The 26,901-nt window shown below is 47.0% G+C and overlaps 1 protein-coding gene across 1 annotated transcript in view; it reads left to right on the top strand.

The window, feature by feature from the left end:
- The window catches only part of LOC142254310 (receptor-type tyrosine-protein phosphatase eta-like), a 132,168-nt gene that overhangs the window by 75,875 nt on the left and 29,392 nt on the right, over window positions 1–26,901 (top strand). The window contains exons 14-17 of the mRNA XM_075325358.1: window positions 738–939; window positions 2,389–2,579; window positions 4,588–4,666; window positions 9,704–9,835. Of these exons, the coding sequence (XP_075181473.1) occupies window positions 738–939; window positions 2,389–2,579; window positions 4,588–4,666; window positions 9,704–9,835 (604 nt within the window). The remainder of the gene's footprint in view (window positions 1–737; window positions 940–2,388; window positions 2,580–4,587; window positions 4,667–9,703; window positions 9,836–26,901) is intronic.

The raw sequence follows: 26,901 nt of genomic DNA, 5'->3' as shown, positions 1-26,901 counted from the left end.
ATGTTCCATCAATGGGCATTCAATACTAAGACGTATGAGAATTGCAGTTCTCCATCCATTTATTTTTTTTCAACAAGTGGTTTCCTGTTGTATATTGGATGCAGAAATTTTCTGCATCAAATCTTCAACTTCTGGCAGAAAAGTGCGCCAAAAACGCTCCTGATTTTTGTCTGGTTTTGCTGCGTTTTTTTCCGAGCGTTTTATTGTGTGAAGTCAATGCACCAAAAAAAGCCCCAACAATTGATTTTTTTTCTGCACCAAATCTCCAAGGGAAAAAAAAAAACACCACACTTCAGAAATCTTATAGACTTTAGGAAATTCATGCAGATTTTGAAGAAAAAAGTCACAAAATGCATCAAAAACCACAGCGTGTGCACAAGGCCTTAATGTATTAGCCAATTTTTAGCGATAATTTAATTTTAATAATCAACCTTTTTGTACTGTTATTATTGACTATAATTGGAATCTTCTGCATTCTTACTAACGTTGTTAAAACTCAATAAAAACATTTAAAATGAAAAAAAAAAGGTATCAGCCCTCCACTCCTAAATGATGCCAGTGAATCCCACATATTTAATTAGTATAAATGCAAATTAAACTTTATAAGTAGGAAATGTAGAAGATGGTAGGAAGCACATTTCATAAGGGAAGCCCAATGGTGGTTTGCTAGCTTCTATGTTATGATGGTTCCTGTGCTTTTTATCTGAAAAATCTAAACTCATCATTTTTCTTTTCAGCCGAGCGCCCACCTCGAGGGATTTTATCTAAGACATACGATCATTTTAAGAACAAACTTACTGACACTTATGTCACCTATATTACCGAGCAAAATGTAACACTGAGATCTGCCCGAACGTATGAGATTGGGGCTCATGTGGGTGATGGAACAAAGTTTCATTCTTATATTAATGGACCATTGAACCCCCAGTTACAGTACAGGTACCCTTACTATATTTTTTTTAGTAAATGGAGGATGAACTCTAGACTGTCAAGCTTCCACTAGAGGGCGCAGGGACTCAGTGGAGATTGAACTTCAAAGCTCAGTAATACAAAAGCCCACCCAAGGTCGCTAGCACAAGAGTAAAGGGTACTTTGCACACTACGACATCGCAGCTGCGATATCGGTGGGGTCAAATTGAAAGTGACGCACATCCGGCGTCGCAGTCGATATCGTAGTGTGTAAATCGTTTTTGATACGATTATCGAGCGCAAAAGCGGCGGAATCGTATCATCGGTGTAGCGTCGGTCATTTCCATAATTTCGGAAGGACCGATGTTACGATGTTGTTCCTCGTTCCTGCGGCAGCACACATCGCTGTGTGTGAAGCCGCAGGAGCGAGGAACATCTCCTACCTGCGTCCTGCGGCTCACGCCGGCTATGCGGAAGGAAGGAGGTGGGCGGGATGTTTATGTCTCGCTCATCTCTGCCCCTCCGCTTCTATTGGCCGCCTGCCGTGTGACGTCGCTGTGACGCTGCAAGACCCGCCCTCTTAGGAAGGAGGCGGGTCACCGGCCAGAGCGACGTCGCAGGGCAGGTAAGTGCATGTGAAACTGCCATAGCGATAATGTTCACTACGGCAGCTATCACAAGATATCGCAGCTGCGACGGGGGCGGGGACTAACGCGCTCGGCATCGCAAGCATCGGCTTGCGATGTCGTAGTGTGCAAAGTACCCCTAAGAGTAGTCAGACAAGCCAAAGTCAAACCAGGATGTCATGTCAATACAGGGGAGTGAGGAAGCCGAAATCAGATGGAAGCAAGGGTGTCAGAAGCTGAGAAGCAGAGCTGTAGTGAGGTGACATTACCGAGGTCAGAGGCCGGGAGAGCACATAAGTACAAACTTGGGGGTGGAGAAAGAGACACGGGACGGGACCAAGCTCAGGTAGACAAGGTGGACAGACAGTATGGGGGGAACGGAGGTCAGGGAGAGGTAAGCTGGGTAGCGGGACACTTCAGAGCTAACTCACAGGAACCACTGCACACACTGCAGAGCAGGAACTATTACTGGTGGCGTCCCGGAGGAGTCCACACCATAATAAAGCACAACAGAATGAACCCCTCCCACCTACCCTATCAGAGCCAAGCAATAGTCATGACATAGACATGGATGTTTCAAATTTCCTTACGGGTTACTGTAAGGTTATATGCAAAGATATTACTTTAGATATTGGCAATGGAAAACGATATATATATATATATATATATATATATATATATAGTTTATATATGTGCATATGTGTACAGTACACATATATAGTATATAGCGAAGTTTGGATGCCTCTATTACAGCTAATGCATTGAGTTGCAGGACTTCTAGCCATGGCTATGAATGTGAGCATTTTTATTGTGTCACCCCTTTAGTCTACTAACATTATCCTCTGATTTTCAGGGTTAGCATCGCTGGTTTTAAAGTTATCCAATATGAACCAAACACAGACACCATCAATGAAGATCAATCTGTGGTATCTTTCACAAGGTACACGAGTGCTTTCGCCCTACCTGCGATAGCAACTACAACAACTATAACTCCTAATACAATCACAACAAAAACCACGGTGGGACCAGGCCAGTCTTACACAGGTATGTGAGTGATATCTAATATATAAAGCTGAGTGTATGTGTGTACAGTATGTATGTACAGTATGTGTGAATGTATGTGTGTGTGTGTGTGTGTGTGTGTGTTTGTGTATGTTCGCTAAAGGAATCCGCACCGTCACATTTACAATCACAAAATTTTGCACAGACACTTCATTTGACTCAGGGAACGTCATAGACTGTTTTGAAGGGCAAATTTAATACTGCGCTTTACAGTTATTTGCCAAAAATCCTGCTTACATTAAAGTCAATGGAGCTGGGAGCTAGCTCTGATTGGATGCTATAGGCAAAGAAGTACATTCTTAGTATGACAATTTAAGTTAATATATCAGTGGAGACAGAGACACACAGAGACAGAGACATATAGAGACAGACATACACACACACACACAGACACACACACACAGACACACACACACAGACAGACAGACACACAGAGATCGGCACACACAGAGACAGAGACACAGACAGAGACACACAGAGACAGAGACACACAGACAAACACACACAAACACAATAACAGACGGACAGATACAAGGACAGCGACAGAGACACATGGAGACAGACACAGAAACACACAGATACGGTGACAGAGACACACAGAAACTGGCACAGAGAGAGACACACACAGACATACAGACACACAGAGACAGGCACACACAGGGACACACAGAGACAGGCACACACAGAGACAGGGACACACACAGATACACAGGCACACAGAGGTAGATACAGACACAGAGACACATAGTGACAGACACACAGAGGCAGAGACAGAGAGACACATATAAACACAGAAACAGATGGACAGATAGAGAGAGACACAAAGACAGACACAGAAACACACAGAGACAGAGAAAGGGACAGAAACAGAGACACACACACAGAGAGAGACACACACACACACACACACAGACATACAGAGAGAGAGAGAGATAGGTAGGCAAAGAAAGAGGGAGACAGACAGAGAGGGAGAAATACTGACAGATGGAGACAGATAGCGAAGGAGACAGACATACAGGGAGGGAGAGGGAGAGAGACACTTAGTTACTATCCCGGGCAACGCCAGGTACTACATCTATTACTGTGATTCTAGCATTTCTTGTATTTATGGAGCAGGCACTTTATTTTTACATAGCTAGAAACTAACTCACCCTTGCCAAGTTATAATTATTTTTGGATGTCAGAATAAAACAAATATTACCCCCCTGGGTGCACCTTATTAATGCTGTCACACTGGGGCGAGGGAACACCTGGCGTGCAGGACAACAGGAGGGGTACAGCAGGGAAGATGAAAAGGAAGGCCCTGGTGATAAGGAGAGGGTTCTCCACCCTGAATGTTCCTAGACGGGTCCTTCCCCCCGTGTGCGATCATGTGCCTAGGCCCTGAATGACCCTGGACTAGCCCTGACTAGTGAGTGGGACATCAAGACACTAATCTTAGTACTAACACAAAGACAACACAAGGGATGTGAGAAAAACAGGGAAACAAATACAAAAGAATTTCAAATCTTCTCCAGGGAGTGACCTCCAAGGGACTGAATCATCATCTCCTCTGCAGACCGAGCAGGAGAGGATGGGTGGCACAATGTAATGATGGCATTATGCTGCCTGCGTTGGGACACTGGTAGGATAAGGAGCACTGGGAGAAGGAGCAACAGCACAATCTAATTGTATCAGTATCCTTTTGATGCCGATACAGTTCAGAGTGGTGCTCTCCCACAGATCTGGGTCACCCGGCCAGAAGTGTGGGTCATGTGCTGACACTAGCGACACCACCTCTTTGGGGTGCACAGTTTCAAACCTCTACAGCTAATCACTGAACTCAACAGCTCAAAAAATTGAGAGTATATTTTCCGTTTGTAGCCTTTTGAAAGAGTGGAATATTTTTATGGGGACTTGATATATTTATTAGATCACTTGATATTTCTAAAAAGTCTTACTACAGTATTAATACATGTTCACTCTTGGTTATTTCTCATACATATTTTAGGTGCCATAGTAGGAGCTGTAATAGGAAGCCTTTTTGGCATTTTTGCACTCATCGGTGGCTTTCTCATGTGGCGAAAATGGTAAAATTAGATTGATATTTTTATAATCTATTTGTAATTCATGTTTTTCTGTGATCAGTTGAGAAAACAAATATAATACGCAACATATTTAAGGTCATTAAAATACTGACAACAGTAGGAGAGGAGTGGGCTGATCTTGTGGGGGGGGCAGTGACCCGTGGACATGGATGGTCGTAAATTAAGGAGGGGAATATTGACAAGTGAAATGTTACAGATGAAAGGCCCCAATACAAATTAGATGAAAGCCAGCTAATTCTGGTAAACCTAGATGAGCATCTGAATTGTATTGGGTCACCCGAACTCTCCACTGACAGATTGGGCATCTTCATTATTCAATTTCCCATCCTTTTTATTTCACGGGAACCACACTTCTGTCAAACAGGTCATGCAATGGCTTTCTCCCCTCTCATTGTTGCAAAAACTGAACTTTTAACTGTTGTGGGAGCCAGAAAAATTGAGATGACAGCTAGCTCATGCGCATGACCAGCCTAAGGGGTACTTTGCACACTACGACATCGCAGCTGCGATGTCGGTGAGGTCAAATCGAAAGTGACGCACATCCGGCCTCGCTGTCGATATCGTAGTGTGTAAATCCTTTTTGATACGATTAACGAGTGCAAAAGCGTCGTAATCGTATCAATCGTGTAGTATCCGACATTTTCATAATTTCGCTGCAGCGACAGTACGATGTTGTTCCTCGTTCCTGCGGCAGCACACATCGCTGTGTGAGAAGCTGCAGGAGTGAGGAACATCAGCTTACCTGAGTCACCGTGGCTCACGCCGGCTATGTGGAAGGACGGAGGTGGGCGGGATGTTTACGTCCCGCTCATCTCCGCCCCTCTGCTTCTATTGGCCGCCTGCCGTGTGATGTCGCTGTGACGCCGCACGACCCACCCCCTTAGGAAGAGGTTCGTCGTCAGGCAGAGCGACGTCGCAGGGCAGGTAAGTCCATGTGAAGCTGCCGTATCGATAATGTTGTAGTGTGCAAAGTACCCCTAAGAGTTGCATAGCATATGGAACTGGGCCAACAGAAACAGAGTTTTTCTAAAAAGCAAGCTCTGGAAGTTTAAAAATAACTATTGGCATGTAAGGGGTTAAGTAAACTGGTGGCACAGGGGGCGCTGTAGTGGTGGTCAGGGTGTCGGGTGACTCCCCCGGCCCCTGCTACAGACAAATGATCCGGCCTGTGAACGTTTGGGCTTCGTTCACTTACATGCTGTTTCGGGGTTAACTGTGCCTCTACTTCAAGTACTATAGTCACAATCAGGAGACAACACAGGCAGGTTCTCCTTTTCGTCAATACAACTTTTACTGGAATGTTCGTGGAAGGCAGAGTTCACATTCCATATACAATCTCTGATGGAATTGTTCCTCTTAAAGCGCACCAATCATCAGGATTTTCGTATATAACCTAAAGCCAGTGCTATACTGGCACTATCAGGCTGAGTCTATACATACCTGTAGTTGTCAGCTCAGATGTTTAGGTTTTTAAACCCAAGAAAGTAAAGTTTATAAAATCGGCAGCTTCTTGAGTGACAGCAGCTGTGGATCAGATAATATCTGGGGGGGTATTCATAGTTATCCACTCCACCTGATAGAAATAACATAAGCATTATACAAACAATTCACTTTTTCCCTTGCAGGACATGTGTGAGGTCATACCCATGTGACCAGAAGGGGCAGGGCCTCAGCCAACAGAAAAATGTTACCTCATGCTATCAACTTTGTTGGTTGAGGCCCCACCCCTTCTGGTCACATGGGTATGACGTCACACAGGTCCTGCAAGTGAAAAATGAATCGCTTGTATAATACTTATGCTAATTCTAACAGGGGGAGGGGATAACTCTGAATTCCCCCCAGATATTATCTGATCCTCAGCTGCTGTCACTCAAGAAGCTGCCGATTTTATAAATTTTACTTTCTTGGATTTAAAAACCTAAACATCCGAGATGACCACTAAAGGTATGTATAGAATTAGCCTGATAGTGCCAGTATAGCACTGGGTTTAGCTTATACACAAAACTCCTGCTGATTGGTTCCCTTTAAATGGTTACTTTCAGTCTTGTTTCTCCTTCACTATTATTTTCGGTTTCGTATCTCTCTATCTCTCTTCCAGTGCCCTCTAGCACTATTCTGCACTCCTTATGGCTGCCCTTTGTTACCAGCCGTCTTGCTTTCTCTCTTCCTGGTGCTCGATGGAACCTGCTGAACCCCCTACGTCGCCCAGCAGGCCGCCAACAACATGCGTGCTTGTAGGGGGGAATCGGTCCATCCACGACACCACACAACCTGCCCCACAGCAGACATCACTTCTCTCCCTGAACACTTCCCTCCTCCCAGGGATCTAGTGCCCAAAACTCCTCCCCAGGGTGAAACCTATATTTAACCTCCAGTGTACCTGCTATGAGAATGTGGCCGAGCTACCTGGCCATTCTGCATTTCACCAGCCCTGTCTATCTAGTAATTTCTCCAGCTCTGCTACATCTGTGAACCACTCTGCAATCCTGCATCTAACATTACACTTAAAACATATGACTGTATATTACATCCAATACAATACAATGCTATGCTCTCTTATGGCCACTGGATGACTTCGGCGCACCCACTACATACTCATATAATATAACAGAATAACCTTCTAAGGCTACTTTCACACTTGCGTTTTTTTCCTTCAGTCGCAATCTGCCGTTTTGGAAAACAACGGAATCCGTTAACGGATTTCACTGCTTCCCATAGACTTGTATGGACAACGGATTGCGACTGATGGACCTGCGTTGCTTCCGCTGGCCGACACTGCGTTGCTTCCGCCGGGCAGAAGGAATGCAGCATGTAACGTTTTTTGAGCATCGGAAGCCTTAGGATTTCGCTGCGCATGCTCTCTCTGGCTCCCTGCACACGTAACCAGGGTACACATCGGGTTGCTAAGCAAAGCGCTTTGCTTACTTACCTGATATTTACCCTGGCTACGTGTGCAAGGAGCCAGTGCTAAGCGGTGTACGCTGGTAACCAAGGTAAATATCGGGTAACCAAGCAAAGTGCTTTGCTTAATTACCCGATATTTACCCTGGCTACGTGTGCAGGGAGCCCGACACTTCCCCACTCGGCTACGCCCTCCCGAACTCCACTCCGCATGTACACACGCACACACACAGACACATGCACACACACACACAGATGCACACGCGCACACACACACACACACACACACACACTCACCTGTCCCCAGCCATGCAGTCCCCGGCACTGACGTCCTCAGCGCCATGGCCCCGCTCGGCTCCACCCACCCCGCACTCCACCCCCCGCACACATTCTCGGCAGCTGAATGATCAGCTGATAACCTGGCGGCCGACTGCTGTGAGCAATCAGCTGATCACCTGGCGGCCAGCTGCTATGAGCGATCGGCTGATCACCCGGCGGCCAGCTGCTGTGAACGATCAGCTGATCATCCGGCAGCCGGGTGATCAGCTGATCGTTCTCAATAGTCTGCTGCCGGTAAAACTGTAAAGAAAAGAAAAAAATAAGCAGATTCCGTTGTTTTGTACGATCCGTTGCATCCGTTTTGCCACTATATGCAACGCATCCGTTGCATCCGTTACACAACGCAATGCAACGGATGCCATTCAACGCAAGTGTGAAACTAGCCTAAGACACAAATTACAGCATGTAAGAATATTTTGGTCAAAGTCTTCAGGGAGAGGAATTCTTCACTCCTTGGTGCTCCAGCCACTTCCTTACAGTTAGATAGAGTGGGATAGCCTTCTCTGTCAACCCGTGCCCTCCCCACCTAAGGGTGTGATCACAGGGCACTGATGGGTTTTGATGGTAGGCGGAGGCCTAATGAAGGCTCTCCTTCTTGCTATGTTAGTACTACAAAGGTATTGCAGTGTATCATATTAGTCAAGCAAGTTGCTGGTTCAAGACCCAATAGAAGGACTTATAAAAATGTCAAAAGAAAAGTTGCACAATTTTTGAGAAATATAAAAAAGTATTAAATCAACCCAATTTTTCCATTTCTCAAGTAAAAATCTACAGAAAAATGACACAACTGATATTTTGATGTCCATAAAAGTCCCAAATACGTAAATACAGTGGAACCTTGGATTAAGAGTAACTTGGTTTGAGAGCGTTTTACAAGACAAGCAAAGCTTTTTACAAATGTGTAACTTGGTTTAAGAGCAATGAATTGCAATAAGAGCAAATACTCACCGTGCACGGTTCTGTCCTTTCACCGCGCTCTGACCCGCTCTGGAGGTAACTTTCTGTCCATATGTACTGTATACAGTATACCATTGTACAGTATATACTATATAACATGTCTATCAATTTGCATTTGTGGATACAGTATTGTACTTTCTTCTTGCTATTGCTTGTACTGTAATCTGCCTGTGCAGTATTCCTACCTCACATTTGGCTTAGTTCTGCCCTTATTTTGGGGAGAATAGACTTGTGATGTGTTGTTTATTTTTGTGTGTGCGGTACTACAATAAAGATTGTCATATTAATACATCATTTTTTCTCTCTATAGTACCTCCCGCACACCAACAATTCCACTGTAAGCTAACATGCAGTTAAATTTATTTTTTGCATTTTTCTGCACTGTACAGTATTTTGTATCAGTGTACTGTAATCATTTTATATGAATATAGTACATTATTTTGTATTACTGTAATAAGTTTGTATAAATACAGTAAATATTTTTGGGTTGTGGAATGAATTGTCTCCGTTTCAATGATTTCCTATGGGAAAATTTGATATAAGAGTAACTTGGTTTAAGAGCACACTCCTGGAACCAATTATGCTCGTAATCCAAGGTTCTACTGTATTATGTTATTATTTTCAACACCTTGCGTGCTAAAAAATGAAATCTAATAATAACAATATTGAAAAAAGAAAAAAAAACTACAAATGTAACTTTTTTTAATGTTTAACTGTTTCAAAGTAGTAAGAAATAAAAAATGAATGTACGGTATATACATTTAGTATCTGTAATTGCACTGACTTGTAGAGTAAGGTTGTCATGTCATTCTTACTGCACAGTAAACGCCGTAAATGCGAAAGTGATCGCCAACGCAATCGGATTCCATCATCACTGAGGAATGAGGGGGGAGACACAGTCCGGGATCATGCAATTGTGACTGACAGCAGAGGCAATGTGGGAGAGCAGGAGAGGTGAGTAAGGCTGTGTGGGCACGTTGCGTTTTTTACAGCGTTTTTGTGGTGCGTTTTTGGGCTCAAAACTGGATGACTTTGCTTCCCCAGCAAAGCCTATGAGATTTCATTTTTGTTGTCCGCACAGTGCAGTTTTGTTTGGCTGCGTTTTTGAGCTAAAAAAAAAAAAAATGAGCATGTCAATTCTTTTCTGCGTTTTCCTGCATTTTTCCACCCATCCAATTTATTGGAAAAATGCAGCAAAACGCAGTGATCTAAAACGCAGCAAAACGCATCCAAAAATGCAGCGTAAAAAAAAAAAGCAACATGCACACATAGCCTAAGGTTCTACTGTAGACATTGCATTTTTATTGCTTTTTGTGAGTACAGATTAGTTAAAAACTTGAAGAGAATCCTGATGCCAGAAAAGTCAATGAGAATCCTGAAGTGTAATGCACATGTTGAGAACTGTCTCCTTGCATATATGGTACCGCTTTAGGCCTCTTTCACACGTCCGTGCCTCCGGTACATGTTTGGTCCGTTTCCTCACGTACCGGAGACACGGGCACACGTAGACCCATTAAAATCAATGGGTCTGCGCTCACGTGCGTGTTCTGCCATGGACCGTGTGTCCGTGTGGAGCATACGTATGTCCGTGTGCTCCACACGTAGACATGTCCGTTTTTCTCCGGCATCACGGGTGTCACACGGAACGCAAACGGACCACACGGAGGTGTTCCTTGTGACACGCACCGAAGAAAACACGTGTCTGAGAAAAAAATAACAATTTTACTCACCTGCTCCAGCCCTGCTGTCTCTGCCGCTGCTGTCACTTGCTTCTGACCGCTGCTCATTATGCTCATTGCATATTCACTTCACTGCGGGCCGGAAGCAGCAGCAGCGGGAAGTCGGCAGGACCGGAGACCGAAGATCAGCACCCCGGACAGCAACGCCAGGGACAGGTGAGGAGAAAAGTTCCCGTTCTCCGTGTGTTATCACACGTGTACTATAAACACGGCTCACGGAGGGCAAAATGCACCTTTGACATGTCCGTGAAAAATGTGTGTGTGCACGTTGCGTTTTTCATGCGTTTCCACAGCGTTTTGAACTGCAGCGTTTTAATGCAAAAATGCATGCGTTTTGATTTCCAGGCAAAGTCTATGGGAAATAGAGCTTTCTTGTGCGCACAATGCTTAAAAAAAAAGCTGCGTTTTTGGTGTAAAAAATTTGTGAAAATCTCTGCGTTTGAAGAAGCAACATGTCAATTGTTTTTGCCATTTTGGCTGCGTTTTGCTAACATTGAAGTCAATGAGAATTTTCAAAACGCATCCTAAATCAAATTCCTAGCGTTTTTCATGCTTTTTTGATGCAAAACGCATGTTTTTTTGTCAAAATGATAGTGAGGTCGTGACATTTCATTTTGCCCTCACATCCAGCCCGACTATAAAAAAAAAAAGTCAAACAATAATTTAACATTATTTTATACATAAATATTAAATCACAATAATCTATTTATTTAAATTAGTTATTTTGTGTTTGATTTAAAGCATGACATTTATTTATTTTTTTTTCCATTTTTTTCATAGTGTTTGCATGTTTAAACTTTATTTAGTAGTGTATTTGTATTGAAAACACCTTTGACTTTAAGCACAGAAAAAGCATGTAAAACACGGTCAAAACGCGGCAAAAAACGCTAGAAAAACGCATGCGTATTTCCTGCATTTTTGTGGTCAAAACCAAATTTGAGATTGACAAATTCTGCCAGAGGATGCGTTCATTTCTGCAAGGTACAGAACGCAAAGAAAGCCATGGACCCCATAGGGGGGAGGGGCGACATGACCAGAGGGAAGGGAGGGAGTGAGGGGTTAATAAAGTTATAATGAGGGGCATTATGGGAAGGTATAGGGGATTGGTGGAAAGGATCCCTGTAGAGGAGGGGGGGGGGGGAGTATAAAAGCGATGAGGGAGGGTCTTACCTCCCCTTTTGGACTCCGGACGGCGACAGATTGAGAGACCCAGGACCAGGACCACAAGGACCAGCATGGCGGACCTCCAGGAGCTGGATCGGCTGATTAGAGCGGCGATGGCGGTGCACGGGGCCCAGGCAGTGCAATCCCACGTCAGGGCTGCCTATGTGTCCCCGTCGGCACCTGCCCCTCGCTCCCCCTCTAGACGCGGGCGGCGTTCGAGGCCCCCGCTCAGGTACTCTCCGGGTGCAGGGGGGGCGAGGAGGCCCAGTGAGAGCCCCCCTCGGGACCCTCCGCGGCGGGGCGGGCGGCAGCAGCTTCCAGCGTCTGCCCCGGCCGCCGGGAGGAATCTCCGAGGCGGGCGCAACGGCCGAGAAGGGGGCGTGGCCAGCCCGGGGCCTTCTTCCTGTCTCAGGCCTCGGGCTGGAGTGCAGAGCCCAGCGGCGTCTCCCGGCCGGGAGCGAGCCCGGCGATGGAATGAGGCCAGCGGTGGCCTGGATGGAGGCGGGCCCGGCCTGGGGCCTACTTCCGGTCCCAGGCCGCGGGCTCGAGTGAACAGGCCGGCGGCAGCCCGGGGACCGGGCCGTGCCCAGCATGAACTGGAGGCACGGAGAGGGGGCGTGTCCAGCCTGGGGCCTGCTCTGGACGCCGGGCCCCCGGCGGCGGGGCACGTCCCGGCGGCTGCTTCTGACCAGGAGCGGGCCCGGCTTGTGATGGAGGCCAGCAGTACCCCCCGGGGACGTTGGGGGGGCCGGGCGCAGGCAGCCAGCAGGGGGACCGGTGTGGGCAGGCGCCACCCGGATACCTGCACGGCTGCGGAGGAGAGGAGGGACGGTGGGACCCCCGCAGGGCGCGCCAGGTCCCTCAGATCATCAGCTCTGCGCCCGGCGGACGCGGTCTCCCTCGGGGGGGGGAGGACCCAGCGGGAGGTCTCGGTCGGAGGCCCGGGGGGGGGAGAACCGGCGGTGGGGAGCCCCCTGAGCTCGGGGAGAGGCTCCTCCAGGAAGAGGACTCGGTCGGCGGCGGCCCAGGGGACAGGACGGTCTTGTGGGCTGTCGCCGCAAAGAAAGCAGCGGACGCCCACCACCAGTGCCCACGCGGCTGCCCAGGAGGGTGGCTGTGGTGGAGGAGGCGCATCGGCTGCATCCTCTGGAGCTGGGACGGTGGAGGACGGCTACAGCGAAGAGGAAGAAGGAGCCCTCAGGTCGGGGGACGAATTAGAGGAGCCGATGGCGGACGACATCGCAGTATCGAATTCCGTCTCCGCGTCACGGTCGGGTGAGCTAGCCGTGGATTCGGCATTGCTTGCGGCGCGGGGTGCGGGTGCTGGGGAGGTGGCTGCGGGCACGGCAGCGCCAGAGGGGTCAGTTTTGCTTAGTCAGTTGCTGGGGTTTTTGCAGGGTTTAGCGCGAGCGCCGGCGGCGGCGGCGGCCTGGACAGGGTCGGCGGTGGATGGCGCGGCGGCGGCGAGCGGCGAGCAGGTGCCGGTGGGGGCGGGTGTAGGTAGCGGAGTAGTGGAGCCTGCAGGCGATAAAGCGGGAGAGAAGGAGAAGGAGAAGGAAGATGAGGTGGTGAGGCTGGATGATAGGGCTAAGAGCGAGGTGTATGTGTGCTTTGAGGGACCGCTAGGGGCGCACCTCAAAAAAGAGGTGAGGGAAAAAATTTGGAAAGGGGAGTATGTGGAGATATTTTCCCTGCTGCCCCTGGAAAAATTTAACCTAGACAAGGTGAAGCCGAGCGATTCCAAGAAGGAAAAGGAGGAGGAAGAAAAACGCCGTTATAGGCTCATTCCTCGTTCCTTTTCCAATTGGTTGCAGGCGTTCGCAATTTTGGCTAGCGTGGTAGGGGAAAAGGAGCCGGAGCACTGCTCGGCTCTATTCGGCTATATGGATGCAATCGGGGAGGCGTATCGTACGTACGGGGGTTTGGCATGGCTGCGGTATGATGAGCAGTTTAGGCAGCGGAAGGCGTTGCGGCCAGGCATGCGGTGGGACCATAAGGACATTTCCTTATGGATGCGCTTGATGGCGGCCCCGACCCAGCCCTTTCGTGGCGGTGCCGGGGGCACGGGAGCCGGGCCCTCGGGGATCCAGAAAAAGGGATTGTGCTGGCAATTTAACGAAGGCCAGTGCAAATTTGGCGCAGCGTGTAGGTTCAAGCATGAGTGCTCCGGCTGCGGGGGGGGACATAGTTTGTCCAAATGCTTTAAGAAAGGGAGAGGCAAGGCTGGGGACGGGTCTGGAAAAAGGGAGGACGCCGGTGAAAATAGAGGCGATGGCGCCGTTTTTAAGTAGGTACCCGGACGGGGCAGCGGCGTCGCTTTTGCGGTTTGGTTTTTTGTACGGTTTTCGGATTCCGTCGGCGGTTGAGGCATTGCCTCCGGTTTGTCGCAACTTACGGTCGGCAAGGGACCACCCTATGGTTGTGGGTGAGAAGTTGGGTAAAGAGGTTGAGCTGGGCAGGATGGGGGGCCCATTTGAGAGCCCTCCGTGCAGTAATTTGGTGGTGTCCCCGCTGGGGGTGGTGCCAAAGAAGGAGCCGAATAAATTTCGGCTCATTCATCATCTTTCATTTCCGGAGGGGTCGTCTGTGAATGACGGCATTGCGCCGGAATTGTCGGCGGTGTACTACGTCTCGTTCGACAAAGCGTTGGACTTGGTACGGGCGGCAGGACGCGGTGCATTGATGGCAAAGGCGGATGTAGAATCGGCGTTTCGTTTGTTGCCGGTGCATCCGGAGAGTCAGCACCTTCTGGGTTGCTGGTGGAACGGGAAGTTTTATGTTGATCGTTGTTTGCCCATGGGCTGCTCGATTTCTTGTTCATATTTTGAGGCTTTTAGCTCCTTTGTTGAGTGGGTGGTGCGGGACGTGTCCGGCTTGTCGTCCATTATTCATTATTTGGATGATTTTCTGTGTGTTGGTCCGGCGGGTTCCATGGTTTGCGCTGGTTTGTTGTTCGCCTTGCAGAGAGTGGCGGATCGGTTCGGGATCCCTTTGGCGCAGGAAAAAACGGAGGGGCCGTCGCCGGTTATGCGGTTCCTGGGGATTGAAATCGACTCGCTGGCCATGGAATGTAGGTTGCCAGAGGACAAGATTGTGGATTTGCGGAGTGCGGTTGCAGCAATGCTGGCAGCAAAAAAAGTGCGGCTTAAGGTGGTACAGTCTTTGCTTGGAAAGCTGAATTTTGCATGCAGGATTATGCCGATGGGGCGTGTTTTCGCCAGGAGGTTGGCGGCAGCTACGGCAGGCGTACGGTCATCGGCGCATTTCATGCGGGTCACGCGGGAGATCAAGGCAGACTTGTTGGTTTGGGACGTCTTCTTGCGACATTTTAACGGCCGCACTTTGTGGTTGAAGAAGGTGGTGCCCAATGATGCTCTGGAACTATATACGGATGCGGCCGGGTCGGCGGGCTTCGGCGCCATTTTTCAGGGTCATTGGTGTGTGGGAAGGTGGCCTGAGGATTGGCGACAGGGTGGCCTTGTCAAAAAATCTGGCCTTGCTCGAGTTGTTTCCAATAGTGGTGGCGGTGGAGTTGTGCGGGTCGCAATTTTCGGGACGTAAGGTGTGCTTCCATTGCGATAATCAGGCAGTTGTACATGCAATCAACAGCTTGTCAGCGAAATCTGGACCTGTAGTGGCATATTTGCGGCATTTGGTGCTCAAGTGTTTGTTGTGGCATATTCATGTGGTTGCAAAACATGTGCCGGGGGTGGATAACGGGGTGGTGACGCTTTATCTCGTTTTCAGTTCCACAGGTTTCGGGAGTTACTGCCGGGGGCGGACGAGGTCGGAGCGGTGTGCCCAGAGGAATTGTGGAGCCTGGTGAGGCAGTGATTGCGGGTTTGATTAGGAATTCGGTGACTGAGGTGACTTGGTGCCGTTATGCTAAGGTGTGGGTTGAGTGGCAGGCAGTACTGGGTGAGATGTTTGGTAACGGGCGAGCGGATTATTTACTGGCGCTCTTGGCATTGGTGAGTGAGGATTTTAGGGCTGGGAGGTCAGCGTCGGCGGTGGCGATTAGGGTGGCGGCCGTGGCCTTCTGGTTAAAGGTTAGGGGTGAGCAGGACGTTTCAAGGGACTTTCGGGTACGGCAAGCCTTGAAAGGTTTTCGGAAAGGGGTGAAGGTGCGGGACACTAGGCGGCCCATTTCGTTGGACTTGTTACGGCGTTTGGTGGATGGTTTGCAGGGCATTTGTGTCTCAGCGTATGAGACGGTGTTGTTTAAAACTGCTTTCGTGTTGGCTTTTTTCGGGGCTTTTCGGATAGGAGAATTGGTGAGCCCGTCAAGGGTGATTGGGGGTGGTTTGCTATTCGAGGATGTGTCGGTAGTGGGACGGAGAGTGGAGTGTCGGCTTCGGCGGTCCAAGACGGACCAGATGGGTCGGGGCAGGTTGGTAGTGTTGTATGCGGTGCAAGGGGATGGCTTGTGCCCGGTGCAGGTGGTGAGTCAGTTTTGTGGTCTGCGGGGCGGTCTTCCGGGCCCGCTGCTACGTCACGAGGACGGGGCTTGGTTGTCTCGTTATCAGTTTGTGGCAGTGCTGAGGAGTTGTTTGCGCTGGGCGGGTGAGCGCCCAGAGGATTACGGGTCCCATTCGTTCAGGATTGGGGCGGCTACCGAGGCTTCTCGTTGGGGTCTTGGAGATGACATGGTGAGACGGATTGGTCGGTGGGAGTCCTCTCGTTTTCGTGGTTATGTGCGCCCGCAGTTATTATCTCGTTGAGGGCTCTGGTGGGGAGTTGTTTGTTCTGCCGTTAGGTTTTTGTTGTTCTTTGTGGCAATCTGGAATGCTGGTGTTGTTGTTAAAATTGTTTCCTTTATTGTAGGAGTGTGTCTGATCTGGATCCTGGGGCACTCGTTCGTTTTTTGGGGGGCCCGTCGGGCCGACGCTCGCCCGAATGGTCGGCAGTTGGGTCTGGACAGGTCGCTGGCATCGGTCAAGTGGATTGGAGTGCGGGGCATGGAATGGAGCAGGGTCGTGCCGGAATTCGAGTACTATTGCAGGATGGACAGACCCCAAAACGTGTTGGTTTTGCACGTGGGGGGTAATGACCTGGGTTCGCGGGCATCCCGCGATCTGATTCGGGACATTAAGATCGACCTACTGCGGTTATGGGCAAGGTATCCGGGCCTGATAGTGGTGTGGTCGGATATTGTGGCCAGATTATGGTGGAGGGGGGCCCGGTCGGTTGAGAAGATTAATCGCGCCCGGGCACAAGTGAACAGGGTGGTTGCGCGTTTCGTGCGGAGAAACGGCGGCGTGGTGGTGAGGCATGTGGACCTGGAATCGGCGAAGTGGCAGTTTCGGAGAGGTGATGGGGTTCATCTTAATGACATTGGTTCTGATTTATGGGCCCTGGGTTTGCGGGATGGTGTGGAGCAAGCCTTGGGCGTGTGGCGGGTCTAGGCCACGTAAGGTGTCACGTGTCCTGTCCTGTGGCGGGGGTAGGTCTGGTCCAGAAGCGGTTGGAAGGGATTTGTAGCTGGACCGAGAGGCACTGTCTTGGTATGGTGTCTCTGGGTTCCGGGAAATTGCAGGCACGGGGTTCTGCAAAGTTTGGGGGGTATTAATCTGTGGGGTGATTAATACCTCATCTCTGGGTCGGAGTGTTGCGGCCAGGGATATTGGTGTAGGAAAGGGTTTCTGGACCGGGCCTACATAGGGTTTCATGTACCGTTTATTATTATGTGTTACCTATTATTGTGTGTTTGGGGTCGCCCGTAGGACGGCGCCCCCTTTGTGGTAGTATGTTAATAATAGGTAATAAAGGCTGCTGTGGCCAATTTGTTTAACCAAGTCGCATGCAGTCGGTGTATTATTTTTAGGTTAAGTTTTAAGGGGGTATAGTAACCATCACGACCGGAAATCCTTCCTCAGTGGTCAAGAAAGCCATGGACCCCATAGGGGGGAGGGGCGACATGACCAGAGGGAAGGGAGGGAGTGAGGGGTTAATAAAGTTATAATGAGGGGCATTATGGGAAGGTATAGGGGATTGGTGGAAAGGATCCCTGTAGAGGAGGGGGGGGAGTATAAAAGCGATGAGGGAGGGTCTTACCTCCCCTTTTGGACTCCGGACGGCGACAGATTCCCGCCCACCCTCCCCTTTTTGTGTTTGTGAGTTTGTTTAACTATGTTCAAAAAAAAAAAACAAAAACAAGAAGACAACAAGGAATTGTTATAAAAGGGATGTATGTTTTGTCGCAGCAGCGGGGGTAGGTCTGGTCCAGAAGCGGTTGGAAGGGATTTGTAGCTGGACCGAGAGGCACTGTCTTGGTATGGTGTCTCTGGGTTCCGGGAAATTGCAGGCACGGGGTTCTGCAAAGTTTGGGGGGTATTAATCCGTGGGGTGATTAATACCTCATCTCTGGGTCGGAGTGTTGCGGCCAGGGATATTGGTGTAGGAAAGGGTTTCTGGACCGGGCCTACATAGGGTTTCATGTACCGTTTATTATTATGTGTTACCTATTATTGTGTGTTTGGGGTCGCCCGTTGGACGGCGCCCCCTTTGTGGTAGTATGTTAATAATAGGTAATAAAGGCTGCTGTGGCCAATTTGTTTAACCAAGTCGCATGCAGTCGGTGTATTATTTTTAGGTTAAGTTTTAAGGGGGTATAGTAACCATCACGACCGGAAATCCTTCCTCAGTGGTCTGTGCGCACATGCCCTAAATCTGTAACATGTCAATTATCTCAGCATTTTTGTGCAGATTTCACCCATGCAATGAATGGGAAAAATCTGCACAAAAAATGCACATCAAAAACAAAACAAAAATGCACTGAAAACGTGTGAAAACATTTTTGCCTTTTTCCTGCCAGATTCTAAACATGTGCCCGTACCCTAAGGCTAGGTTCGCACACTGCGTCTTTTTGACGCTGCGTTTTTGTGCGTGTTTGGCCACTAAAAACGCACAAAAACGCACCTGCGTCGAATAAACGCATCAAAAAACGCATGCGTTTTTGCCGCGATTTGGTGCGTTTTTGGCTGCATTTTGCTGCGTTTTTGATCTCTGCGTTTTGCTGCGTTTTTCCAATACATTGCATGGGGAGAAAACGCAGAAAAACGCAGGAAAGAACTGACATGTCCATTTTTTTTTTTTACCCAAAAATGCAGGTAAAAAAAACAGATGTGTGCGGACAGCAAAAATGAAAACCCATAGACTTTGCTGGGGAAGCAAAGTCCTGCAGTTTTGAGGCCAAAAACGCACCCGAGAAACGCGCAAAAACGCCACGAAAAACGCACTGTGCGCACATAGCCTAAGGCTGTGTGCACACAGCGAATTTTTATTCCGTTTTTTTAATGCATTTTTTTTAGGTGCAGTTTTGTCACAAATCTGCAAGGAAATTCTTCGGGTATGACCGCACTTTGCGTCATTCTAGGTGCATTTCTAAACGCACGTTTTTTAATTAATTGATTTAACCAAAGTTGCCTTTTTCAGAATTTTAGCGCTAAAAACGCTATTTACATGCTTTTTCCCTTGCGTTTTGACAGATGTGTTTTGAACATCAATACACTGCTAAATAAAGATTAAATAGTCAAACAGAATGAAAAAAGAGAAAAAAAAGCAAAACATATATAATTTTTGAATTATTTATGAAAATAGTTATATTTAATGAAATTATAGCGGTTTTATAATATTTATTGCTAAAATAGCAATAAAATCATAATTTTCAATAATTTAATTGTCAGACTCTGTGTGTGTGTAAAGGGACATATTATTCCATTATTTTAATGTCAGAAAAGCATGCGTTTTTGAAGTAAAAAGCGCAGTGTTTCTGCACCTAAAAAGCATGTAAAATGCTGGAATTTTGATGTTTGTTGCTTTTTGATACTTCTCATTGACTTCAATGTTAGCAAAACGCACCCAAAATGGCAAAAACAATTGACATGCTGCTTCTTTGAACGCATGGTTTTTGTCACAAATTATGCAAATTAAACGCAGTGTTTTAAAACGCAAAGTGCGGACAGGAAATCTACATTTTCCATAGACTATCATGGAAAAGCAAAACGCATGCCTTTTGGCATGAAAATGCTGCAGTTCAAAACGGACATAAAAAGCAGCTGAAACGCAAAGTGCGGTCATACCCTTATGCCAGCAAAGTCAATGAGACTCCTGAAGCATTGTGCACACATTCAGGACTTTTTGCTTGCAGATTTGGTTGCATAAATAATCTGCAGCATGTCAATTCTTTCTGCATTTTTGGCTGCATTGTCACCAGTGAAAGCCAAGAACAAAAAAACGCAATAAAAAGATGCATAAAAGAAGCTGCAAAAAATTAGTAAATAAAAAAAATAATGCAAATGGAACTTTTTTTACTTTTTAAGGCTATGTGCGCACTTTGCGTTGAGTTTCTTGCAGCTCTAAACGCATCCTCTGGCAGAAATTGTCTTTGTCAAATTTGTTTTTGACCACAAAAACGCTAAACATACGCTTGCGTTTTAGCCACGTTTTTACCGCGATTTACATGCTTTTTCATTGCTTAAAGTCAGATGCGTTTTGAATACAAATACACTACTAAATAAAGTTTAAAACATTCAAAAACTATGAAAAAAACGGGAAAATTGATAACAAATATCATAATTAAAATCATGCACAAAATAGCTAATTTAATTAAAAATATTACTGTGTTTTAATATTTATGCATAAAATAAAGTTAAATTATGGATTTTTAATAATCTAATTGTCGGACTATGTGTGTGTGTGTAAAGGGACATATCATGCCCTTATTATAAAGTCAAAAACGCATGTGTTTATTTTGTCAAAAAAAGCATGTATTCTGCATCAAAAAAGCATGTTAAACGCTGGGATTTTGATTTAGGTTGCGTTTTGACATTTCTCATTGACTCTAATGTTAGCAAAACGCTACCAAATACCAAAATGGCAAAAACAATTGACATGCTGCTTCTTTAAATGCTAAGTTTTTGCCAAATTTTCTGCAACTGAAACGTTGCGTTTTAAACAGCATTGTGCGCACAAGAAAGCTCTATTTCCCATAGACTTTGCTTGAAAATGAAAACGCATGCATTTTGGCATTAAAACACTGCAGTTCAAAACGCTGCGGAAACGCATGAAGAACGCAAAGTGCGCACACAGCCTTAAAGTAGTACAAAATAAAAAAAATAAAATATATATATTAGCTATCTGTTAGTGCAATGACTTGTACAATAAGGTTTTCGTGTCATTCTTACTGCACAGTGAATATGAAAGTGATCGCCAACGCAATCAGACGCCATCAGCAGTGAGGAGCGAGGGGGGAGACACAGTCCGGGACCATGCAGCTGTGACCGACATCAGAAGCAATGTGGGACAGGAGGAGAGGTGAGTAAGGCGGTGTGTAGACATTGCAGTTTAGGTTTTTTTATGCATTTGCGACTGAAGATTTGTCACAAATCTTGAAGGGAATCCTGATGCCTGAAAAGCCAATGAGAATCCTGACGTGTAATGCACATGTTGAGAATTTTCTCCTTGCAGATTTGGTACATCTTTAAATGTGAGAGGCCTTGTTCGCACGTACCTGCTGAATAATCTGCAGCGATTTGAAAGCTCATGTGCGCTTCAAATCGCTGCAGAAACACTGCATAAGGCCTGCAACACACATCCGTGCCTCCGGAACGTGTTTGGTATGTTTTTTCACGTACCGGAGACACGTTGACTAATGTTACCCTATGGGAGAAGGCACACACACGTAAAATCACACGGAACGTGTGTCCGTGTGGTTAGTACGTGTGTGCGTTTTCCCATATGGCCGACATGTCCGTTTTTGGCGGTCAGCACGGAGGCACTGACCCGCTAAGTCAATGGGTCCGTGCCTGCACGGACGGCACACGTAGCATGTCTGTGTTCAGCACGTACCGTCCGTGTGCGTTTTTAAACGAACAATGTGGTTTTTTTTTTTGTTAAATGTCAGTCTACTTACCTTTTTTTCTGCTGTTCTCAGCCATGATCCCTTTTGCGCTCGGTCTGTATCTTCCCCTGTCGCATACTTACCGATCCCCGATCATCAGCGCGGCGAAGAACAGCTGTGCCAAAGATACGCGGCTTCAATTCATTTGAAAAAGGCGGCCGTTCATTAATCAATCTACTATTCCCTGCTTCCCCCGCCCACAGGTGCCTATGATTGGTTGCAGTGAGACATGTCCACACGCTGAGTGACAGCTGTCTCACTGCAACCAATCACAGCCGCTGGTGGGCGTGTCTATACTGTGCAGTAAAATAAATAATTAATTAATTAATTAATTAAAAAAAACGACGTGCGGTCCCCCCAATTTTGATACCAGCCAAGATAAAGCCATACGTCTGAAGGCTGGTATTCTCAGGATGGGGAGCTCCACGTTATGGGGAGCCCCACAGCCTAAAAATATCAGCCAGCAGCCGCCCAGAATTGCCGCATCCATTAGATGCAATAGTTCTGGAACTCTACCCGGCTCTTCCCGATTTTCCCTGGTGCGTTGGCAATCGGGGTAATAAGGAGTTAATGGCAGCAACCCATAGCTGCCACTAAGTCCTAGATTAATCATTGCAGGCGTCTATGAGACACCCCCAATGATTAACCTGTAATTTAAAGTTAATAAACACACACACAACGAAAAATCCTTTATTTGCAATAAAAAACACTAACAAATACCCTCGTTCACCACTTTATTAAGCCCCAAAAACCCATCCATGTCCGGCGTAACCCACGGAGGTCCCGCGTCGCTTCCAGCTCTGCCACATGAAGGTGACAGGAGCTGCAGAAGAACACCGCGGCTCCTGTCAGCTCCACGCAGCAACTGAGGTGAGTAGCACGATCAGCGATGATGTCACTCAGGTTACTCGCGGCCACCGCTGGATCCTCCAACTGTGACTGCAAGTCGCCCGAGTGACAGCGATGAAGTCACAGGAGAGTTGCGGTCTCGGGGGGAGGACTCCAGCTGGCCGCGGGTAACCTGAGTGACGGCAGCGCAAATCGCGCTGCTCACTTCAGTCACTCAGGGGATTAGCGGTCACCCGTGAGTCCTTCACGGGTGACCGCTAATCAGTACGCGACATAGACAGAGCCGTGGTATCAGGATGAAGTCGGGTGAAGTTCACCCGAGTTCATTTTCATCGCGCAACTCTGTCTACTGTCAGCCGACATGTATCAACAACATTGAGCATCACACACGAAACATTTCACACGGACATTACACGTACGCATACACAGCCATTCCACACGCACACACGGCTAGCATACGCCATCACACGGATGTCATACGTACCGGAGAAACGCTCATAAAAAACGAAACACGGACCCGAAAAACGGACCGTGAGACACGTACGTTTTTTAAGCGGAAGTGTGTTTTAGGCCCAATGGATGCAGTTTTTCAGAAGAAAAAAAGCCGATTTCATGCGCTATGGCTGCTACCCCCACCATAGACAGAGTGGGAGCTGCATCCATAGCGCACGGAATAATTGACACGCTGCTTTTATGAACGCACGGATTTGGGTCAAATATTTAGCATCCAAATCGCTGCGTTCAGAAAAGCAAAGTGCGCAAGGATTATGCACAATTCACATAGATTGTGCTGGGGACGCAGGACGCATGCATTTACGGTGCAGTGCAACACGCAGCGTAAATGCATGTAATTACGCAACGTGCGCATGAGCCCTAACATGTCAATTATTTCAACATTTTTGCTGCAGATTTCACCCATGCAATGAATGGGAAAAATCTGCACCAAAAATGCACAGCAAAAACGGACCGAAAACACATTGAAAATATGGTAAAAATGTGCATTTTTCCCCTGTGTTTTTCCTGCCAAATTCTAAACGTGTGCTCACAATGCTTTTTTCTCACTTTTTGGAGTTTTTTTAGGTGAAGTCTTGTCACAAATCTGCAAGGAAATCCTTAGGCTATGTGCCCACGCTGCGGAAAATGTGCGGATTTTGCCGCAGATTTCTCACGGAAATGCCGCAGATTTTTCAGAAATCCGCAGCACAACTACTCCCCAGCCATTTCTATGGCATTTGGGAAATGCTGTGCCCATGCTGCAGCATGTCAATTATTGTTGCGGATTTTCGTGCGGATTTTGCCTATTCAATTGAATAAAAAAAAAAAAAAAAAAAATAAATCGCAAAATCTGCAACGAAATCCGCGTCAAATCCGCAACAAATCCGCACAAAATCAGCACCTATGAAAAGGTGCGGATTCCGGGGGAATGCTGCGGATTTAGCTGCAGAAAAATCCGCAGATACAGAGTCCCGTGGGCACATAACCTTATGCCAGAAAAGTCATTGAGAATTCTGAAGTGCTGTGCACATGTTCAGGATTTTTTCCTTGCACAAAAAAAGCTGCAGCAAGTCAATTCGCTCTGTGTTTTTGGCTGTGTGTTCACCATTGAAAGCAAAGGAAAAAATTGATTAAAATGCATAAAAAAGCGTCAAAAATATGCATTTTTGCTGCAGCTTTTTTGTCCTGCCAGAAGATCAAGATTTGGAGCAGAAATTCTGCTACCAAATGTGTGCACATAGCAAGGATTTTTACATAGTGTAAAGTGGCGTAACTAGAGTCCGATAGGACCTGGTGCAAAGTTTGATCCAGGCCTCCCCATTTGGGCCATTGCAGCATTCAAAATCCTATAAAGGTGTACAAGTTACCCCCTATCCCCTTAAATGTGTATTGACTCCACCCCATCCTGTACAAATTTCCCTCCATCCTGGACCACTTCCTGGTAAATATGTCCCCCATCCTGGTTTATGACCTCATTATGACTATATGCTGCTATATGTGTCCTCTTCATGGCTCCATCCTTGTATATATGTCCCGATCATGGTCCCAGTGTGGTGTATGCCCCCTTCATGGCCCATCCTGGTATATATGGCCCTATCATCTCTCCATCCTGGTATATATGGCCCCATCGTGTCCTCATCCTGGTATATATGTCCCCATCATTGTCCCACCCTGGTATATGTCCCAATTCTGGTATATATGGCCCCATCATGGTATATAAAGCCCCATCATATCCACATCCTGGTATATACAGTGCCTACAAGTAGTATTCAACCCCCTGCAGATTTAGCAGGTTTACACATTCGGAATTAACTTGGCATTGTGACATTTGGACTGTAGATCAGCCTAGAAGTGTGAAATGCAGCAAAAAAGAATGTTATTTCTTTTTTTATTTTTTTTTTAAATTGAGAAAAGTTTATTCAGAGGGTCATTTATTATTCAACCCCTCAAACCACCAGAATTCTGTTTGGTTCCCCTAAAGTATTAAGAAGTATTTCAGGCACAAAGAACAATGAGCTTCACATGTTTGGATTAATTATCTCTTTTTCCAGCCTTTTCTGACTAATTAAGACCCTCCCCAAACTTGTGAACAGCCCACATACATGGTCAACATGGGAAAGACAAAGGAGCATTCCAAGGCCATCAGAGACAAGATCGTGGAGGGTCACAAGGCTGGCAAGGGGTACAAAACCCTTTCCAAGGAGTTGGGCCTACCTGTCTCCACTGTTGGGAGCATCATCCGGAAGTGGAAGGCTTATGGAACTACTGTTAGCCTTCCACGGCCTGGACAGCCTTTGAAAGTTTCCTCCCTTGCCGAGGCCAGGCTTGTCCGAAGAGTCAAGGCTAACCCAAGGACAACAAGGAAGGAGCTCCGGGAAGATCTCATGGCAGTGGGGACATTGGTTTCAGTCAATACCATAAGTAACGTACTCCACCGTAATGGTCTCCGTTCCAGACGAGCCCGTAAGGTACCTTTACTTTCAAAGCGTCATGTCAAGGCTCGTCTACAGTTTGCTCATGATCACTTGGAGGACTCTGAGACAGACTGGTTCAAGGTTCTCTGGTCTGATGAGACCAAGATCGAGATTTTTGGTGCCAACCACACACGTGACGTTTGGAGACTGGATGGCACTGCATACGACCCCAAGAATACCATCCCTACAGTCAAGCATGGTGGTGGCAGCATCATGCTGTGGGGCTGTTTCCAGCCAAGGGGCCTGGCCATCTGGTCCGCATCCATGGGAAGATGGATAGCACGGCCTACCTGGAGATTTTGGCCAAGAACCTCCGCTCCTCCATCAAGGATCTTAAGATGGGTCGTCATTTCATCTTCCAACAAGACAACGACCCAAAGCACACAGCCAAGAAAACCAAGGCCTGGTCCAAGAGGGAAAAAATCAAGGTGTTGCAGTGGCCTAGTCAGTCTCCAATTGAAAACTTGTGGAAGGAGCTCAAGATTAAAGTCCACATGAGACACCCAAAGAACCTAGATAACTTGGAGAAGATCTGCATGGAGGAGTGGGCCAAGATAACTCCAGAGACCTGTGCCAGCCTGATCAGGTCTTATAAAAGACGATTATTAGCTGTAATTGCAAACAAGGGTTATTCCACAAAATATTAAACCTAGGGGTTGAATAATAATTGACCCACACTTTTATGTTGAAAATTTATTAAAATTTAACTGAGCAACATAACTTGTTGGTTTGTAAGATTTATGCATCTGTTAATAATTCCTGCTCTTATTTGAAGTTTGCAGGCTCTAACTTATTTGCATCTTATCAAACCTGCTAAATCTGCAGGGGGTTGAATACTACTTGTAGGCACTGTATAGCTTCATCATGTCCTCATTTTGGTATATATGGCCTCATCATGTCTCATCCTGGCATATAGCTCCATCCTAGTATATGTCCCCATCCTGGCCACATCCTGGTATATAGCCCCATTCTGGAATATGTCCCAACATGTTTCCATCTTGGTATTTAGCACCATCTTGATATATGTGCCAATCATGTCCCCATCCTGGTATATAGCGTTATTATGTTTCCATCCTGGTATATATGGCCACATCATGTCCCCATCCTGGTATATAGCCCCATCATGTCCCTATCCCGGTATATAGCCCCATTCTGGTATATAGCCCCATCCTCGTATATATATGGCCACATCATGTCCCTATAATGGTATATAGCCCCATACTGGTATATAGCCCCATCATGTCCCCATCCTGGTATATAGCCCCATCCTAGTATATAGCCCCATCCTGGTATATATGGCCACATCATGTCCCTATACTGGTATATAGCCATATCCTGGTAACTATGAACCTCGAGAGCGCCGCACACAGTAAAAATAAACAACCTAAACAATTACAC

Source organism: Anomaloglossus baeobatrachus, chromosome 10 (genome assembly GCF_048569485.1).
Source record: "Anomaloglossus baeobatrachus isolate aAnoBae1 chromosome 10, aAnoBae1.hap1, whole genome shotgun sequence".
Taxonomy (NCBI): domain Eukaryota; kingdom Metazoa; phylum Chordata; class Amphibia; order Anura; family Aromobatidae; genus Anomaloglossus; species Anomaloglossus baeobatrachus.
The sequence above is the reverse complement of the archived record's forward strand: the minus strand, read 5'-3'. Positions and strand labels throughout refer to the sequence as shown.